General features: G+C 38.2%; 1 protein-coding gene across 2 annotated transcripts; it reads left to right on the forward strand.

Moving 5' to 3' along the window:
* Window positions 1-2: 2 nt before the first annotated feature.
* ppt1 (palmitoyl-protein thioesterase 1 (ceroid-lipofuscinosis, neuronal 1, infantile)) lies at window positions 3-19,240 on the forward strand. Of its 2 annotated transcripts, XM_061983194.1 has the most exons (11): window positions 3-147; window positions 276-363; window positions 7,159-7,272; window positions 7,449-7,558; window positions 9,919-10,046; window positions 12,469-12,539; window positions 12,602-12,704; window positions 15,376-15,466; window positions 15,537-15,635; window positions 18,559-18,630; window positions 18,706-19,240. In XM_061983194.1, exons 3-11 carry the CDS (start codon window positions 7,164-7,166, stop codon window positions 18,826-18,828), a joined length of 906 nt encoding a protein of 301 aa, XP_061839178.1. In that variant the 5' UTR covers window positions 3-147; window positions 276-363; window positions 7,159-7,163; the 3' UTR covers window positions 18,829-19,240. The 2 variants fall into 2 exon arrangements, with proteins under 2 accessions (XP_061839178.1, XP_061839179.1); XM_061983195.1 differs by lacking the exon at window positions 3-147 and having other exon boundaries at window positions 347-448.
* Window positions 19,241-21,572: the final 2,332 nt, after the last annotated feature.

Here is a 21,572-nt window from a genome sequence, read left to right on the forward strand (position 1 = left end):
GAGCCTCTGGGAGGGGGAAAAAAGCTGTTGTTTAACGAGCGAAATAATCCGCAGAGGAATGTTCTCGATACGGTTTTAAACAAGCTAGCATGGCAGGCTAACTTGACAGAAAATATTCAACCGGACGGTATCTTCGTGGTATTTAAGGTTGGGGTTTTTTTTCCCAATAAGCACCGAGGCATTAAAGCGCCATTATATTGTTTTTAAAAAAAAGTTATCTAAATATGGGCTAAAGTTCGAGTGTATAACGCTAGTCACAAGTCTTGTTGCTTTAGGTCCAAGTCCCGCCTCTTTTATCTGATTGGTCGGTGTAGGCCAGACCGCGTCACGTGACAGTCAGATGCCGGAAGACTTTGAAGAACGGTGAGTAATGCTTACTCACGCTCTTCTAAAACAAAATCGAGTTTTTATCCAAATGTGTTGCGTTTCCATCGTTTTTTAATTAAATGTAAGTATATTTTCATTGCTATTTGGCACTTTTTTAATTTCTTGGCATTTTTTCCCCCCGGAAGACTCGTATTTGTGATTGACGCTCGATAACAAGCAATAATAATACGGGCTGTTTGCATTGCAGCAGGCCCATAATAAAGTGTAATGTGAATAGTATTCCGAATAACGTGACATTCTATCTAGTATTTATCAGTCTTTGCACAGTATCTCCGCCGTAAAATGTGTGCTTAGCACACATTTCACAAGACCTTGTGACAACACAGATAACCTTTTTTTAGTGTTCAAATGGATAAAGTGATGTAATCACTACACCTGATTGATTAATGCAGGGGTCCCCAAACCACTGGTCCGGGGACCGGTGTTGTACCGAAATCTGTTACCCACAGAGGTGGGTAGAGTAGCCAGAAATTGTACTCAAGTAAGAGTACTGTTACTTTAGAGATTTATTACTCAAGTAAAAGTAAGGAGTAGTCACCCAAATATTTACTTGAGTAAAAGTAAAAAGTATGTTGTAAAAAAACTACTCAAGTACTGAGTAACTGATGAGTAACATACACACACATATCATATATATATATATATATATATATATATATATATATATATATATATATATGTATATATATACATACATTGATATATACAGTATATAATTTATATATTTTTTTTTTGCCGTTTTTGTTTACATGTTAATAGTGTTTTAATGAATATACATGCATGTTTAACACATATCGATTCCTTTCTTTCATGAAGACAAGAATATAAGTTGGTGTATTACCTGATTCTGATGACTTGCATTGATTGGAATCAGACAGTAGTGATGACAAACGTCCACGTTTTCAAATGGAGGAGAAAAAAAGTTCCTCCTTTCTGTCTAATACCACATGAAAGTGGTTGGTTTTTGGCATCTTATATGTCCAGCTTCCATATTCGTTTTTATACACTTTACAAGAAATACATTGGCGGCAAACTCCGTAGCTTGCTAGCTTGTTTGCGCGGGCTTTCGGAGACTCTTATTTTGAAAGCGCAGGCGCGATGGAGCGGCACTTTTATTGTGAAGACAGGAACTGTGCAGTCAGTCTTTAGGCTTTTGACGGGGTGTACCGTTGAAATAAAAAATGGTCTTTTTTCCTTCACACTTTTGATTGATTGATTGATTGGAACTTGTATTAGTAGATTGCACAGTACAGTACATATTCCGTACAATTGACCACTAAATGGTAACACCCCAATAAGTTTTTCAACTGTAATAAAGTTGATTTGATTTGATTTGTTTAAGTCAGGTCATGTGACCCCTGGCTCTGTTTGATTGGTCCAACGTCACCAGTGACTGCATCTGATTGGTGGAACGGAGTGAACGTCACCAGTGACTGTATTTGTTGAAACGCAGGCACTATGAAGGTCTGTCTGACAGACCAAAACAAACAAAGCGTGCATTAACAGATCGATAAAAATTAGTAGCGAGTAGCGAGCTGAATGTAGATAAAAGTAGCGGAGTAAAAGTAGCGTTTCTTCTCTATAAATATACTTAAGTAAAAGTAAAAGTATGTTGCATTAAAACTACTCTTAGAAGTACAATTTATCCCAAAAGTTTCTCAAGTAGATGCAACGGAGTAAATGTAGCGCGTTACTACCCACCTCTGGTTACCCATCGGAATTTGTAACTCCAGGGGGCGATGTTCCCATGGCTTTTGTTTGATGGTTAAACGGCAAGCCCAAAGAGGAGGAGAAGAAGAACGCTTGCATAAATGGCGTAAACTATCCTTAATGCTGAAACGTCAGTTGTCAGAATTCCAGCATTAATAAATTACACATTCTGGAAATCAATGACTTACTTTCATTATAGTATGAGTCCATTGTATCAGCTGTTGATTCTCTCTCACACACATACATTTTCCGGATTAAAAGCTATCATGGATTGAAACGTCAATGGGCGAGGGCGGACCTACGTCACTTCCGCCTGCCAATCCCCTAGCAACGCGGTCGCCATATTGAATTCGTTGAAAACAAACCAGCTCACAGCGAACACAGCATTGACAGAAAAGGCATTTAACGAGGTTTCACGGCATTTTAAACTGTTCTAAATGGCGTATGATTATGTAAATAGTCTTTCCAGTGAGGCTAGGTTAAGATACGAGTTAAAATGTTCTGTAGTTGGATTAAACGACTGCCCTTACCGCCTTCCAGCAGATGCGTGGACTGAAAATCCTACACAATCCGGACATGGAATTTGGAAATCTTTATGTCTACCTCACAAGCGCACCAGGTCGGTTGTTAGCTTCGGTTGTTATATAACGAATAAATCACATAAAAATTGTTAAATCACCCAAGGTATGTTGATAAATGATAATAAGGATGACACGGTGGCTACCAGTATCTGTATATTTATTATATCTGTAGAGAGCTCATTCAAATTCAGTTCAGTATTATGATTTATTATTTGCTGAATTACTGTTCCTTTTTTTAACTGAATTATTTTATTTAAAATTACAGGCGTTTTCACTCATCAGGCCATGAAGGCATACAAATCACTGGAAGCTCATCGTTACTTCACAGCTGGATTTGTTCAAGTTGTGGTTAAGAAGGTGGATTTTTGTTCCTTATATTTACCAGAAACGAAGTGATCCGAACACACGACCCGGGATTTTGGGGGACTCCAGTGAGAACCGTCCTCGTTTTCCCGGTGTAAAGCTGCGAGCCATTTGTCTCGTCTCTGTGGGCTTTTAGCACGCTTTGGCAGAACAAAATACGACCTTTGTTTTCCCTGTTTCCAGTTGTGGTTTGCACAACCAAAAACACAGTTTTTTGGCATTTTGGAGGCAGAATGACGGGTTTAATCAGCGCAGGTCAACAGGTTAAAGAGTAATGGCGACGGTTTGTTTTCAACGCCAGTCAGGTTGCTATGGCTCGAAGAACCCGTATGTAGCTCAGTTGCCCGGATGTCGGCCCTGCCCCATTGTCAGAATTTCAGCATTAATAAATTACACATATTCTGGAAATCAATTACTTACTTTCATTATAGTATGAGTCCATTGTTATTATTAATGCTGAAATTCTGACAACTAACGTTTCAGCATTAAGGATAGTTTACGCCATTTACGCAAGCGTTCTTCTTCTCCTCCTCTTTGGGCTTGCCGTTTAACCATCAAACAAACGTCATGGGAACATCGCCCCCTGGAGTTACAAATTCCGATGGGTAACAGATTTCGGTACAACACCGGCACCGGTCCATGACGCATTTGCTACCGGGCCGCACAGAGACATTAAATCATTTATAAACGACCGCATTTTCGTCAGTCCCACCAGACACACCAATTAGCTTGTTCATAGATGTGTTATAAAACTCCTGATAGGAAGTCGCTGTTTGCTATATGTCAGGGGTGCTCACACTTTTTCTGCAGGCGAGCTACTTTTCAATTGATCAAGTCGTGGGGATCTACCTCATTCATATATATATAATTTACATTTACTTATTTATGAAATATATGTTTTTGTTAACAAGTTAAAGGTGTTTAATGATAATGCAAGCATGTTTAACACATATAGTTAATATTGTTAATACATTAAAGGTGTTTAATGATAATACAAGTATGTTTCATACATATAGTTAATATTGTTAACAAGTTAAAGGTGTTTAAAGATAATGCAAGCATGTTTAACACATATAGTTAATATTGTTAACAAGTTAAAGGTGATTAAAAATAATACAAGCATGTTTAACACAAATAGTTAATATTGTTAACAACTTAAAGGTGTTTAAAGATAAAACAAGCATGTTTAACACATATAGTTAATATTGTTAACAACTTAAAGGTGGTTAAAGATAATACAAGCATGTTTAACACATATAGTTAATATTGTTAACAACTTAAAGGTGGTTAAAGATAATACAAGCATGTTTAACACATATAGTTAATATTGTTAACAACTTAAAGGTGGTTAAAGATAATACAAGCATGTTTAACACATATAGATTCCTTTCTTTCATGAAGACAAGAATATAAGTTGGTGTATTACCTGATTGTGATGATTTGCAATGATTGGAATCAGACAGTGGTGATGATAATGTCCGCATTTTCGAATGGAGGAGAAAAAAAATTCCTCCTTTCTGTCCAATACCACATGAAAGTGGTTGGTTTTTGGCATCTTATTTGTCCAGCTTCCGTACTCCTTTGTATACACTTTACAAGAAATACATTGTCTGCAAACTCCGTAGCTTGCTAGCTTGTGCACGCCAGCTTTCTGAGACTCTTATTTTGGTAGCGCAGGCAGAATGAAGCAGAGCTTTTATTGTGCAACTGTGCAGTCGGTCTTTGGAGTTTTGACGACAGGTACGGCGCCAGAGTCTGTTGAAATAAAGTGTTTCTCGCCTTCCAATCGGTAATTTTAATGAGCTGGCAGCAGCCAGCGTCATCTCAGAAGACCCTCGGGTGCCGTGAATGTCAATCAAGTGACGAAAGTGACGTCATAGTGAAGATTTATGATCGCTCATTTTTAGGACTATTTTTTTAATGCCTGGCTGGTGATCGACTGACACACCCTCCGAGATCGACCGGTAGATCGCGATCGACGTAATGAGCACCCCTGCTATATGTGTTACGTCCAGTGTTGGGTTAGTTACTGAAAACCAGTAACTAGTTACAGTTACTAGTTACTTTATTTCAAAAGTAACTCAGTTACTAACTCAGTTACTTACACCAAAAAGTAATGCGTTACTGTGAAAAGTAAGTAGTTCCTTTTTTTTTTTTAAAGCTCCCATTAATGCCCTTTTAGCCTTCATTTCAGTACTGTTATTGCACTGGAGAATAATACAATCTGTTGATCAACTTGACATGCATTTGCATCACTGAACTCTGCTAAGCAATGTGCTCTACATACAACACACAAAGACAAAGATATGCTTCAAATGGGCCAATTTATTTCAGGCCAGAACAAATTGACAAAACTATTTTAAATAGCTGCAACATAACATACATAAGTAACAAACAGCATAACAACAACATAGCTGTAAACCTTGCTTCACCTAATGAAGGCACACGTGACATACACAAAGCCTAACCAGGCAGATTTCAATTGTTGTTTTGGGCAGTAGATAGGATCTTTGATCCAAGACACAACTTACATTTAACTAAAATGTTATTTTCTTTGTGCTCGACAAAAGAAAAGAAGTGAGAATATCTCCATGTTAAGACACTCGACTTGTTTTTGATACCAAAAACACAGACACGCCTCCAGTCCAGTCCATAATGGATCTAACATGATAGTGTGAGAGTCCAGTCCATTGTGAATCTAACATAATAGTGTGAGAGTCCAGTCCATAGTGGATCTAACATAATAGTCCAGTCCATAGTGGATCTAACATAATAGTGTGAGAGTCCAGTCCATAGTGGATCTAGCATAATAGTGTGAGAGTCCAGTCCATAGTGGATCTAACATAATAGTGTGAGAGTCCAGTCCATAGTGGATCTAGCATAATATTGTGAGAGTCCAGTCCATAGTGGATCCAACATAATAGTGTGAGAGTCCAGTCCATAGTGGATCTAACATAATAGTGAGAGTCCAGTCCATAGAGGATCTAACATAATAGTATTGAGAGTCCAGTCCATAGTGGATCTAGCATAATATTGTGAGAGTCCAGTCCATAGTGGATCTAACATCATAGTGAGAGTCCAGTCCATAGTAGATCTAACATAATAGTGTGAGAGTCCAGTCCATAGTGGATCTAACATAATAGTGTGAGAGTCCAGTCCATAGTGGATCTAACATTATAGTGAGAGTCCAGTCCATAGTAGACCTAACATAATAGTGTGAGAGTCCAGTCCATAGTGGATCTAGCATAATAGTGTGAGAGTCCAGTCCATAGAGGATCTAGCATAATATTGTGAGAGTCCAGTCCATAGAGGATCTAACATAATAGTGTGAGAGTCAAGGCCATAGTGGATCTAGCATAATATTGTGAGAGTCCAGTCCATAGTGGATCTAACATAATAGTGTGAGAGTCCAGTCCATAGTGGATCTAGCATAATATTGTGAGAGTCCAGTCCATAGTGGATCTAACATAATAGTGAGAGAGTGCAGTCCATAGTGGATCTAACATAATAGTGTGAGAGTCCAGTCCATAGTGGATCTAACATAATATTGTGAGAGTCCAGTCCATAGTGGATCTAACATCATAGTGTACACATTTCCTGTGGTCTAGTAAGTTAAAGTGCTAGTATTATTGCACATACTCCTATTACACAAGTAGTTAGCAATAACAGATGTATTTACGCATGGAAAATTTGGAACAAAAATCTATTGTAACTAATGGCAAGTATTTCTAGCTTTATCATGTATCCATGCTCTCGTCCTTGAATGTGATGTATCACCTATAACCCATCGGATACTAAAGCCCAAAAAAAAAAGCCTACTACTTGCAAAAATGAGTACAAAACAAAAGTCTATGGAGAGCTTTTTTTGCAAAGGCCAGGGGTTCCCACTAAGTCAACGTTATGGTGAGTTTTTTCATGTATTCATTTTTCATGCACTAATTTGCTATACATGTATTTATCCGCCACACGTGGAAAGCCGGTGTCTGAAAATAATGCCTACATTAAACCGGTACCTGGTGCAAAAAAGGTTGGGGACCCCTGGCTTAATGCATTCTTACAAGCAAAAAAACAACAACTGTGTGCTTGACTGTTTTTGATTTTTTTTTTTTTTTTTTAGGATCCATGATGGCTGTAGTTCTCCTGTGGTTCTTCCTGGTGAGCCCGGTGGCACTGGCTGCAAGCATGCCTGTTAATAATGGGACAGTACCTCTGGTTCTGTGGCATGGAATGGGTGAGAGCTTCAAACCAAGCATACTGTTACATACAGTGAGGAAGTCAATTTGCAGCTAAATCTGGGTTTGCATTCATAAGTTGCCCCTCACATAATCATAAGATGCATTATACCTATATTGTTTAATAAGGTTGGTATCATAGGTATTACGTTAATTTTCAATTTATGTCCACCAGGCGACAGCTGTTGCAATCCAATCAGCTTGGGCGCGATAAAGAAAATGATCGAGCAGGAGATTCCGGGCATTTACGTGCTTTCACTGATGATCGGCAAGAATGTTGTGCAGGTAACATTCCCAGTGTCCAAGACTTTGAAAAAAAAAGTTTATCCAAAATGTAAAAGCAATGGTGAAAATGCAGATGAAAACATGACATGTCTGGCTTTGATTGATACCAAAAGTGGAGGGCTTTATACTATATAAGCGTGTTATAGTATTCTTTGCAAAAAAAAAAACAGGTGTGTCCAAAGTGCGGTCCTGAAAATACAATTAATTATTATAGAGATCTGTTATTACACTGCAAAAAGTCAGTGTTAAAAAAAAATATAAAAAAAATAAAAAAAATTAGGGGTATTTTATTTGAACTAAGCAAAATAATCTGCAAATAGAACAAGAATATTTGGCTTGTCAAGACTTTCCAAAACAAGTAAAATTAGCTAACTTCAATGAACCCAAAAATACCTTAAAATAAGTATATTCTCACTAATAACAAGTGCACTTTTCTTGGTAGGAAAAAAAAATGCGACCTTTTTGCTCAATATGTTGAAAAATATTCTTAAATGAAGTAAATGCTAGTGCCATTATCTTGACATAATGATATGCGCTCGGCATTACATTTCTTGAAACCAGCAAACTTATACCAAAAACTAATTTATTGTTCTTAATGGAAAGGCAACAAGGGAACCGCTTGTTACTCTCGGGGTCTCCTAGCCGCTCAGGCAAATCATATGGTCTAAAAATGCATTTTTCCATGGATAACATGACATCATCGCGCCAAGTGCGTGCTTTTTCAGTCAATTAGTGCGCAAGGAAAATATATATATATATATATATATATATATATATATATATATAGACACAGCCCGGCCACCTGCCAAACATTTTTTTAATTGTAATTTTGAAGAATTTATCTGAATGTGCATGAACTATTTCTGTTCAAAATTGTTAGAAATGTTAAATGTTTAAATATTAACTGTCAGTTTACTGTACTGTGCCAACTGTACTACTATATGAGTACGTATTTTCTATTGTTTCATTGAAAATAAAACAGCAAAGTCAATTTGGCTGTCATCTGTTTTAATTATGAGACACAATTGTGTCAAAGTCATGATTTTTTTTTTCATGCTTGAAATAAGAAATTATTACTTTAAAAAAGGAGTTTTATACTTGTGAGTGTTGATGACACAGCTTTGCAACAGTTGATATTCTAATTTCAAGCATGTTTTACTCAATATAGGTCTTTAAATCTCAGCAACAAGCTGTAATATCTTACTGAGATCATTTAGGACCAAAACACTTAAAACAAGTAAAACACTCTAACATAAAATCTGCTTAGTGAAAATAATTATCTTATCGGACAGTAAATAAGCAAATATCACCCTTATTTTAGATATTTCATCTTACTTAGATTTCAGTTATTGCAGTGTAGATATAAGATTAAAAATTTAAATAAAACTACGGTATTATTTGCATTGTATGATACATTAAAAAAAAGCTTTTTTCATAACAAATGCATTATTGACTATTGTGAAGGGACAACCTTTACATTGGATTGGTTTTAGCACCCTAAATGCACAATATTTATCTTTCTTCATTGTACTATTTCCCCAAATACCTTGTTACTTAATCACCCAGTGCACTTCATATGCATCCATACGTCATTTCTTAAAAAAACATACAGTACAGGCCAAAAGTTTGGACACACCTTCTCCTCATTCAATGTGTTTTCTTTATTTTCATGACTATTTACATTGTAGATTGTCACTGAAGGCATCAAAACTATGAATGAACACATGAGCTTCAAGCACACCTGTGAAGTGAAAACCATTTCAGGTGACTACCTCTTGAAGCTCATGGAGAGAATGCCAAGAGTGTGCGAAAAAGTAATCAGAGCAAAGGGTGGCTATTTTGTAGAAACTAGAATATAAAACATGTTTTCAGTTATTTCACCTTTTTTTGTTAAATACATAACTCCACATGTGTTCATTCATAGTTTTGATGTGACAATCTACAATGTAAATAGTCGTGACAATAAAGAAAACGCATTGAATGAGGAGAAGGTGTGTCCAAACTTTTGGCCTGTACTGTATATATATTTATTTCATGCAATATCACCTCGGCAGCATGAAGGAGTAGTGATTAAGCATGTTTGCCTCATTAATAATAAATGGTTATAACTGTAAGAAGAAATACAGTAAAGGTGTTTCAACAAGTCATTTTTTTGTGTTTGCAACATTCAAATATACAACAATCATAATCAGGACAAGCTGTATAGAGAATGTGTGTAAAGAAACTTTTAGTTGACTATTGCGCTTCCCATTCAAGGGACACTTGCAATGCAGCCGGTGCATGTTGCGTCATGAAACCCCGCTTTTTGTGTCGATTTCCCAACATCCTCCTCATTTTCACATGCCTTTTTCCTTCCGCAGGACACCGAAAATGGCTTTTTCATGGACGTGAACGAGCAGGTGTCCGTGGTGTGCGATCAACTCGCTCAAGACCCCAAGTTGAAGGGAGGCTACAACGCTATGGGCTTCTCCCAGGGGGCGCAATTTCTGTACGTAACTGCTTTGTGTTAGTTAGTACAGTGTTTTTCAACCACTGTGCCGCGGCACACTAGTGTACCGTGAGATACAGTCTGGTGTGCCGTGGGAGATTATGTAATTTCACCTATATGGGTTAAAAATATTTTTTGCAAAGCAGTTATGATCTGCAAATGTGCCGCTGTTGACTGTTGGTGCTGTCTAGAGCTCGGCAGAGTAACCATGTTGTACTCTTCCATGTCAGTAGGTGGCAGCAAGTAGCTAATTGCTTTGTAGATGTCAGGAACATGGTTTGTCGTGATCACAATATGCCGACCACAGCGTGCAGGTAAAAAGGTGTCTAATGCTTAAACCAAAAATAAACAGAAGGCGAGTGCCGCTAAGAAAAGGCATTGAAGCTTAGGGAAGGCTATGCAAAACGAAACTAAAACTGAACTGGTTGCAAAGTAAACAAAAACAGAATGCTGGACGACAGCAAAGACTTACAGCGTGTGGAGCAAAGACGGCGTCCACAAAGACATGACAATCAACAATGCCCCCGCAAAGAAGGATAGCGACAACTTAAATAGCCATGATTGCTAAAACAAAGTAGATGCGGGGAATAGCACTCAAGGAAGACATGAAACCGCTGCAGGAAAATACCAACAAAACAGGAAAAGCCACCAAAATAGGAGCGCAAGACAAAAACTAAAACACTACATGCAGGAAGACACCAAAAAACTCCAAATAAATAAAGTACACAAAAACAGAATGCTGGACGACAGCAAATACTTACTGTGGAGCAAAGACGGCGTCCACAAAGTACATCCGAACATGACATGACAATCAACAATGTCCCCACAAAGAAGGATAGCGACAACTTAAATAGCCATGATTGCTAAAACAAAGTAGATGCGGGGAATAGCGCTCAAGGAAGACATGAAACCGCTACAGGAAAATACCAACAAAACAGGAAAAGCCACCAAAATAGGAGCGCAAGACAAAAACTAAAACACTACACGCAGGAAGACACCAAAAAACTCCAAATAAATAAAGTAAACAAAAACAGAATGCTGGACGACAGCAAAGACTTACTGTGGAGCAAAGACGGCGTCCACAAAGTACATCCGAACATGACATGACAATCAACAATGTCCCCACAAAGAAGGATAGCGACAACTTAAATAGCCATGATTGCTAAAACAAAGTAGATGCGGGGAATAGCGCTCAAGGAAGACATGAAACCGCTACAGGAAAATACCAACAAAACAGGAAAAGCCACCAAAATAGGAGCGCAAGACAAAAACTAAAACACTACACGCAGGAAGACACCAAAAAACTCCAAATAAATAAAGTAAACAAAAACAGAATGCTGGACGACAGCAAAGACTTACTGTGGAGCAAAGACGGCGTCCACAAAGTACATCCGAACATGACATGACAATCAACAATGTCCCCACAAAGAAGGATAGCGACAACTTAAATAGCCATGATTGCTAAAACAAAGTAGATGCGGGGAATAGCGCTCAAGGAAGACATGAAACCGCTACAGGAAAATACCAACAAAACAGGAAAAGCCACCAAAATAGGAGCGCAAGACAAAAACAAAAAACACTACACACAGGAAGACACCAACAAACTCCAAATAAATAAATAAAGTAAACAAAAACAGAATGCTGGACGACAGCAAAGACTTACTGTGGAGCAAAGACACAATGTACATCCGAACATGACATGACAATCAACAATGCCCCCGCAAAGAAGGATAGCGACAACTTAAATAGCCATGATTGCTAAAACAAAGCAGGTGCGGGGAATAGCGCTCAAAGAAGATATGAAACCGTTACAGGAAAATACAAACAAAACAGGAAAAGCCACCAAAATAGGAGCGCAAGACAAAAACTAAAACACTACACACAGGAAGACACCAAAAAACTCCAAATAAATAAATAATGTAAACAAAAACAGAATGCTGGACGACAGCAAAGACTTACTGTGGAGCAAAGACACAATGTACATCCGAACATGACATGACAATCAACAATGCCCCCGCAAAGAAGGATAGCAACAACTTAAATAGCTTTGATTGCTAAAACAAAGCAGGTGCGGGGAATAGCGCTCAAAGAAGATATGAAACCGCTACAGGAAAATACAAACAAAACAGGAAAAGCCACCAAAATAGGAGCGCAAGACAAGAACTAAAACACTACACACAGGAAGACACCAACAAACTCCAAATAAGTCACGGTGTGATGTGACAGAACTTTGAGACAAGAGCTATAGTCATGCATGGTTGGCTGTGGTTGTGGTCAACTTTTTACTGTCAATATCAGCTTGCGGAGTTTCATGTTTTAATGTTTTCTGTTAGTGGTGTGCCTCCACATTTTTTCAATGGCTCAAAAAAGGTAGAAAAACACTGAGTTAGTGGACGATGTCAACCACTTCCTCTGTTGGCAGGAGAGCCGTGGCACAGCGATGTCCTTCCCCGCCTATGAAAAACCTCATCTCTGTGGGCGGGCAGCACCAAGGTTTGAAAGACTCCTGCTGTTTTTTGATGGTAAAAGACACGTTTTCAATGTGGAATCCTCAGGCGTGTACGGGCTGCCGAGGTGTCCCGGAGAGAGCTCGTACATTTGCGACATGATCCGAAAGGCCCTGAACACGGGGGCGTACAGCGACTTGGTGCAAAAACAGTGAGCCCTCTCAATTTTTAAAACAATCATATGAGCGCCCTCACTAGGGATGATGTTTGATAAGAAATTATCGAGTTCGAGCATATTATCGAATCCTCTTATCGAACCGATTCTCTTATCAAATCCAGATAGGTTGTTGTATATGGAAAAAAACACAATATTTGGTTTAAAAAAAGCTCACTTTTATTTTACAAGTAAAAAATAAAATAAATAAATATTGAATGTTACCCCCCTAAAAAAAAAAAAAAAAAAAAATATTGACTGTTGTTACTCAAAGTATATTAAGTGGGATTTTTCAGAAAATATATACAGTAACACAAAAACAACCTGTCTCTGTGATCACTATAGCTGTATAAATAATAATATAGTGTTAAATAAAATCAGTCCCTTGGGCACAAAACTGAAAATAATACAGCTCTCCAAAAAGTGCACTTCTGCTGCTATTGGAACATACTAACTACTGTTGCGTTTTGGACCAGTTGTCCTTCCCAGGGAATTCAAGTCACAAGTCGCTCCCAAGCTCTTTACGACACTTAAAGCTGAGTAGAAAAACCACCAGAGACAGAATAGGTATTTTGTAATATATTTGCAAAGCTTTGCATATACATTCAGACCAGTCCAGCATAGAACATTCAATTGCGTCGCCAATACCCCCGCCCCCACCAAACCCTTTCCCCTCTTAAGTCCCTGGCAGTCATTTCTCTCTAGCCAAAACAAATGCCCATTATCGCTCTTTCTAACATTCCAAAGCTTCAAGGTTAACACACACAGTTTACTTGCAGACAAACAGAAAGAGAACGAATGGAAAAACACGAGCCGTTTCTAAATATGACTATGAAAAAAAAGAAGTAACACTTAAATTCGGATATATGTAAATATGTGCCTCCGACACTACACACACTATGACACTAAGAACACCACAGTCATCAATCAACAATTCTCCCCCCCCTTACATGAGAGGGAAGCCTGGCAATAATTGCATATTGCCTGTTCTGCCCTCACTATACGTGTTGAGGTTATACAGCTTGGCAGACAGCTAACAAACAATCCAAAGCAGATGAATCCATTTAGGCTCTTTATTGTTGTTGATCTTGCTTTGTCTTTTCCTATCTTTACTTTTGTCTTGCACTTAACATTGCAACACATGCCAATACGGCCGGGTTAGCTTACTAAAGTGCAATTTTAAATTTCACGCGAAATATCCTGCTGAAAACGTCTCTGTATGATGACGCCTGCGCGTGACGTCACGGATTGTAGAGGACATTTTGGGACAGCATGGTGGCCAGCTATTAAGTCGTCTGTTTTCATCGCAAAATTCCACAGTATTCTGGACATCTGTGTTGGTGAATCTTTTGCAATTTGTTCAATGAACAATGGAGACCGCAAAGAAGAAAGCTGTAGGTGGGAAGCGGTGTATTGCGGCAGGTGTTGTGCCGGATAACGCACCCCCGCCGTAGAATAATAATAATAATAATAATAATAACTTGGATTTATATAGCGCTTTTCTAAGTACCCAAAGTCGCTTTTACATGTAGAACCCATCAATCATTCACACCTGGTGGTGGTAAGCTACTTTCATAGCCACAGCTGCCCTGGGGTAGACTGACGGAAGCGTGGCTGCAATTTGCGCCAACGGCCCCTCCGACCACCACCTATCATTCAATTCACCGGTGTGAGTAGCACCGGGGGCAAAGGGTGAAGTGTCCCGCCCAAGGACACAACGGCAGCGATTTTTGGATGGTAAGAGGCGAGGAGCGAACCTGCAACCCTCAGGTTTCTGGCACGGTTGCTCTACCCACTACGCCATGCCGCCCCAGAATGCACCCCCTGACTGTTGTGCCGGATAACACAGCCGGTGTTTCATTGTTTACATTCCCGAAAGATGACAGTCAAGCTTTACCATTGGCCTGTGGAGAACTGGGACAACAGAGACTCTTACCAGGATACGCAGACGCGGTACCGTGAGTACGCATGCAGCTGCGGCTTCCAAACATTTGATCGCTGTTTTTTTTAAACTGAAATACACACAATGACAAATGTATAAGCTATGTGATTCAATGAACACACTGGAATGTAATACACAATATGTAAATTTTAGCTTAACACAAATATACAGTACTATCATCAAACAAATACGTCTGAGTGTTGAAACTATTTCGATGGTGGAAATACACGACTGGCAGCCATTTTCAGTCCTCAAAACAACAAAAATAGTTTTTCAATAAACATCTTAGTATCAAACTTAACCACTTACCACCTTACTATTGAGTTACATAAACAAGTTAAACAGTTTACTTACAGACTTATCTTTTCTAAGGCTTGTAAGAGCTAACACAACTTGTCTACTTCTCAATTGTCTCAACCCGGAAGTGCCCAAACTAATGACGCGTAGTATTTTCATATGGCCACAAGGTGTCAGTAAGAGTCTACAATCAAATGGGCATAACATTGCAGGTCCCACAGGGCATTTCCTGTACGTGGGAAGGGATTCGAATGAAGAACCAACTCTTTTTCTTTACTATAATGGCCTTGATAACGAGAACCGGTTCTCAAAAAGGGATTCGAGTCCATGGAATCGGTTCTTTTCTTATCGAACAACCGGGAGAACCGATTTCGAACATCATCCCTCGCCCTCACGCTAAGCAGCTTAACCCCACGTTGCATTTTTCAGCCTGGTGCAGGCCCAGTACTGGCACGACCCTTTAAAGGACGACCTGTACAAGAAGCACAGTCTCTTCCTGGCTGACATCAACCAGGAGAGGGTGAATTTTTGTTCCTATGACTCCGTTCATCGAGATAATGAATGTAAAAATGACGATCCTGTTCTGAAAGGTGCTAAATGAGACGTATAAGAAGAACCTTCAGATGCTGGACAAGTTCGTCATGGTGAAGTTTCTGCAGGACACGGTGGTCGATCCGGTGGATTCTGAGGTAAAGTGAAAATGTTCATCCAGCATGTTGGATTTACAAAAGGCCTGGGCCACATTTAGAGAAAAAAATGTGTCTGGGGGCCCGTATATCTATTTTTAGGAACACTAATACAAAACCTCACAATAATGTCTGATTGAATGCTAGAAACATCATGACAGACCGCCTTAAAAAACGGAATGGAATTTTAAATTTTTCTATGAACAATAAAACACTGAATATTGACAAAATATCAACGTCACACCCCCTTTTGATTGACATATTTTACAATCAAGTGAAACGCAACAAACAGTGAAATATGAACGTGAAGGGTGAAAAAAACCACACCTCCAATCTGATATATCACTAAGCTTTAGAACTTTGTTGTGAAAATCTCCTTCCGCGTCTGTGGAAACGCTTCCCACCCACACTGCTTGGTGCCTCGTCTGAGCTGCTGTGACGTAGATGGCCATAGTAACTAATTAGATGGCCATAGTAACTAATTAGATGGCCATAGTAACTAATTAGATGGCCATAGTAACTAGATGACCATAGTAACTAATTAGGTGACCATAGTAACTTAATTAGATGACCATAGTAACTAATTAGATGGCCATAGTAACTAATTAGATGACCATAGTAACTAATTAGATGGCCATAGTAACTTAATTAGATGACCATAGTAACTTAATTAGATGACCATAGTAACTAATTAGATGGCCATAGTAACTAATTAGATGACCATAGTAACTTAATTAGATGACCATAGTAACTAATTAGATGGCCATAGTAACTAATTAGATGGCCATAGTAACTAATTAGATGACCATAGTAACTAATTAGATGGCCATAGTAACTAATTAGATGACCATAGTAACTAATTAGATGGCCATAGTAACTAATTAGATGGCCATAGTAGCTAATTAGATGGCCATAGTAACTTAATTAGATGACCATAGTAACTAATTAGATGGCCATAGTAACTAATTAGATGACCATAGTAACTTAATTAGATGACCATAGTAACTAATTAGATGGCCATAGTAAGTAATTAGATGGCCATAGTAAGTAATTAGATGACCATAGTAACTAATTAGATAACCATAGTAACTAATTAGATGGCCATAGTAACTAATTAGATGACCATAGTAACTAATTAGATGGCCATAGTAATTTAATTAGATGACCATAGTAACTAATTAGATGGCCATAGTAACTAATTAGATGGACATAGTAACTAATTAGATGACCACAGTAACTAATTAGATGGCCATAGTAACTTAATTAGATGGTCATAGTAATTAATTAGATGGTCATAGTAACTAATTAGATGACCATAGTAACTAATTAGATGGCCATAGTAACTTAATTAGATGGCCATAGTAACTAATTAGATGGCCATAGTAACTAATTAGATGACCATAGTAACTTAATTAGATGACCATAGTAACTAATTAGATGGCCATAGTAACTAATTAGATGACCATAGTAACTAATTAGATGGCCATAGTAACTAATTAGATGACCATAGTAACTAATTAGATGGCCATAGTAACTAATTAGATGACCATAGTAACTTAATTAGATGACCATAGTAACTAATTAGATGACCATAGTAACTTAATTAGATGACCATAGTAGCTAATTAGATGGCCATAGTAACTAATTAGATGGCCATAGTAACTTAATTAGATGACCATAGTAACTAATTAGATGGCCATAGTAACTAATTAGATAACCATAGTAACTAATTAGATGGCCATAGTAACTAATTAGATGACCATAGTAACTAATTAGATGACCATAGTAACTAATTAGATGGCCATAGTAACTAATTAGATGACCATAGTAACTAATTAGATGGCCATAGTAACTAATTAGATGACCATAGTAACTAATTAGATGGCCATAGTAACTAATTAGATGACCATAGTAACTAATTAGATGGCCATAGTAACTTATTAGATGGCCATAGTAACTTAATTAGATGGCCATAGTAACTAATTAGATGGCCATAGTAACTAATTAGATGACCATAGTAACTAATTAGATGGCCATAGTAACTAATTAGATGGCCATAGTAACTAATTAGATGACCATAGTAACTAATTAGATGGCCATAGTAACTAATTAGATGACCATAGTAACTAATTAGATGGCCATAGTAACTAATTAGATGACCATAGTAACTAATTAGATGGCCATAGTAACTAATTAGATGGCCATAGTAACTAATTAGATGACCCATCCATCCATCCATTTTCTACCGCTTTTTCCCTTTGGGGTCGCGGGGGGGCGCTGGAGCCTATCTCAGCTACAATTGGGCGGAAGGCGGGGTACACCCTGGACAAGTCGCCACCTCATCGCAGTAATTAGATGACCATAGTAACTAATTAGATGGCCATAGTAACTAATTAGATGGCCATAGTAACTAATTAGATGACCATAGTAACTAATTAGATGGCCATAGTAACTAATTAGATGACCATAGTAACTTAATTAGATGACCATAGTAACTAATTAGATGGCCATAGTAACTAATTAGATGACCATAGTAACTAGTACCGTATTTTTCGGAGTATAAGTCGCACCGGAGTATAAGTCGCACCCGCCGAAAATGCATAATAAAGAAGGAAAAAAACATTATGCAACTTTCATAAACTATGAAAAAAACTGCGATTTATAGTCCGAAAAATACGGTATATTATGCAAAAGCGCAGATTGCAACCATTGAAAGACTTAGTATAGTTGAAGACTTACGCTCATTAGAAAACATGACTGCACATCATAATGGCAGCTACACTTTCCATCTTAAAGATCTAAAAAAAAATTTGGGGGAATGTCCGGCGGGCCAGATTGAAAAGCTTAACGGGCCGCACGTGGCCCCCGGGCCTTAATTTGCCCAGGTCTGATTTACAACAACCCTCTACTCCTTTTTTTTTGTCAGTGGTTCGGCTTCCTAAAGACCGGGCAGGCCAAAGAGACGGAGACTCTCCAAGAGAGCGTTCTTTACAAAGAGGTGTTTAGTTGGTCGTATTCCCCAACACAGAAGTGGAATGTGTGATATTGAACGGGTGTTTGTGTCAACACGCAGGATCGCCTGGGCCTGGCCGCCATGGACAAGGCAGGGAAGCTGGTTTTCCTGGCCACTGAAGGAGACCACCTGCAGTTTAGTAGAGAGTGGTTCAACGCAAACCTGCTGCCTTACCTACATTAGAGAAAACTCCTGGTTTTCGCTAATTCCTTTCTGTTGCACTGAGGATCTGTCGCATGCTGATGGGTTAAAGTTTACTGTTAACTTCTGTCCTGTGTAAATGTAGTCGGTTTTTTTTAGAAATGTTGACTATTTTAACAATAACATGATTTTAACATGCATACATTTGTAGTAGGAGCTATTCATGCTTTGTTTGTGTTTACTTTGTTTTGGGGACCTATATTTGGTTGGACCACAGGTGGCGGTATTGAGGGGCTGCATACTTGTGAGGAAGTGATGGTGACAGTCTTTTCCGCTTCTGCTGCTCAGCACAGTCTTATGTGCACAGTCGCCATCCATCCACACTTGCCGCCATTTTACAGACAACGAATTGACTTGACATCTTGTGCAATAAAGAACATTTCTTAACAAGTAATCTTCTGACTTGATGTTCCTTAAAACCTCTTTTAAGGCCCAAGCTGTTTATTTACATGCTTTTTTATTTCTTTGCTATTTGGGCTTATTGGACCCTAATTAGAATACAAACTAAAAATCATTTTTTTATATGATGTACTTAGTCCATAAGTAACAAATGTGTACTTCATGTTTAGTGACATGCTAATTCTTATTTTTACACTTTCCCCCCCCCCCAAATTCCATTGTATGTTATACTCTTCTGACACCACCAGATGGCAGTATAAGTGTCCACTAAGGGCCATAAGACCCCAATTCAGTAGTGTACACAATTTTGGAAATAAGAGCTAAAAGGCCTTTAGAGGTTTGGAAGGGACAAACTGTAGCTGTAACCCTTGTATTGCACTGCAAAAACTGAAATCTAAGTAAGATGAAATATCTCAAATAAGGGTGATATTTGCTTATTTTCTGTCTGATAAGATAATTCTTCTCACTAAGCAGATTTTATGTTAGAGTCTTTTACTTGTTTTAAGGGTTTTGGTCCTAAATAATCTCAGTAAGATATTACAGCTTGTTGCTGAGATTTGATGACCTATATTGAGTAAAACATGCTTGAAACTAGAATATGCAAAGCTGTGTCATCAACACTCACAAGTATAAAACTACTTTTTCAAAGTAATCATTTCTTACTTCAAGCATTAAAAAAAAAAATCATCATGCCGAGCGCATATCATTATGTCAAGATAATGGCACTAGCATTTACTTCATTTAAGAACATATTGAGCAAAAAGTTCTCTTGTTTTCTACCAAGAAAAGTGCACTTGTTATTAGTGAGAATATACTTATTTTAAGGTATTTTGGGTTCATTGAGGTTAGCTAATTTTACTTGTTTTGGAAAGTCTTGACAGGCTGAATTTTCTTGTTCTATTGGCAGATAATTTTGCTTAGTTCAAATAAAATACCCCTCATTTTTGTATTTTTTTTCTTGATTTTGAACACTGACTTTTTGCAGTGCGATTAGGGCTGTCAAAAATAAAGAGTTAACTAATGTGATTAATCCAAAAAAAAAAAATGCATTCATTATGTACAGTTCAGGCCAAAAGTTTGGACACAACTGATGGTCCCAACCCCATTGATAAAGCAAGAAATCCCACTAATCAACCCTGATAAGGCACACCTGTGAAGTGAAAACCATTTCAGGTGACTACCTCTTCAAGCTCATGGAGAGAATGCCAAGAGTGTGCAAAGCAGCAATCCGAGCAAAGGGTGGCTATTTTGAAGAAACTAGAATAGAAAACATGTTTTCAGTTATTTCACCTTTTTTTGTTAAGTACATAACTCCACATGTGTTCATTCATAGTTTTGATGTGACAATCTACAATGTAAATAGTCATGAAATTAAGAAAACGCATTGAATGAGAAGGTGTGTCCAAACTTTTGGCCTGTACTGTATATTCACGGATTAATCATGCAAATTATTTTGACCGTACATGAGTCTTTACCTTTACCGTCAATGGTTACCTGAAAGGCGCTGTAGGTTGGTTGTACAGTTGCAAGAAAAACTATGCGAACCCTTTGGGATTACCTGGATTTCTGCATAAAGTGGACATTAAATATGTTCTGATCTTCACTTAAGTCACAACAATAGACAAACCCATTCATCCATCCATTTTCTACCGCTTGTCCCTTTTGGGGTCGCGGGGGATGCTGGAGCCTATCTCAGCTGCATTCGGGCGGAAGGCGGGGTACACCCTGGACAAGTAACCACCTCAGTCTGCTTAAACTAAAACTGCACCAAAAAAAACAAACAATGGTTTTGTTTACTGAACCACAACATGTGAACATTCATGAAGCAGGTTGGAAAAAGTATGTGAACTTTTGGATTTAATAACTGGTTGATCCTCTTTTGCCAACAATAACCTCAACCAAGTATTGACTGTATTTGCAGCTCAGACTTTTTGTCACAAAACATCTGGAGGACTTTTGGACCATTCTTCTTCACAAAAGTGTTTCAGTTCAGCAATATTCTTGGAATGTCTGGTGTGAATTGCTCTCTTGAGGTCATGTCACAGCATCTCAAATCGGGTTGAGGTCAGGAATCTGACTGGGCCACTCCAGAATGCGTATTTTCGATTTAAGCCTTTCTGTTAATGTACTTTTATGGGTCATTGTCGTGTTGCATCACCCATCCTCTCTTGGACTTCAGTTGGCGGACAGGTGAAGTGAATTATATTTTTATAGCGCTTTTCTCTCGTGACTCAAAGCACTTTACATAGTGAAACCCAATATCTAAGTTACATTTAAACCAGTGTGGGTGGCACTGGGAGCAGGTGGGTAAAGTGTCTTGCCCAAGG

The sequence above is a fragment of the Nerophis lumbriciformis genome, linkage group LG21 (assembly GCF_033978685.3).
Source record: "Nerophis lumbriciformis linkage group LG21, RoL_Nlum_v2.1, whole genome shotgun sequence".
Classification (NCBI taxonomy): domain Eukaryota; kingdom Metazoa; phylum Chordata; class Actinopteri; order Syngnathiformes; family Syngnathidae; genus Nerophis; species Nerophis lumbriciformis.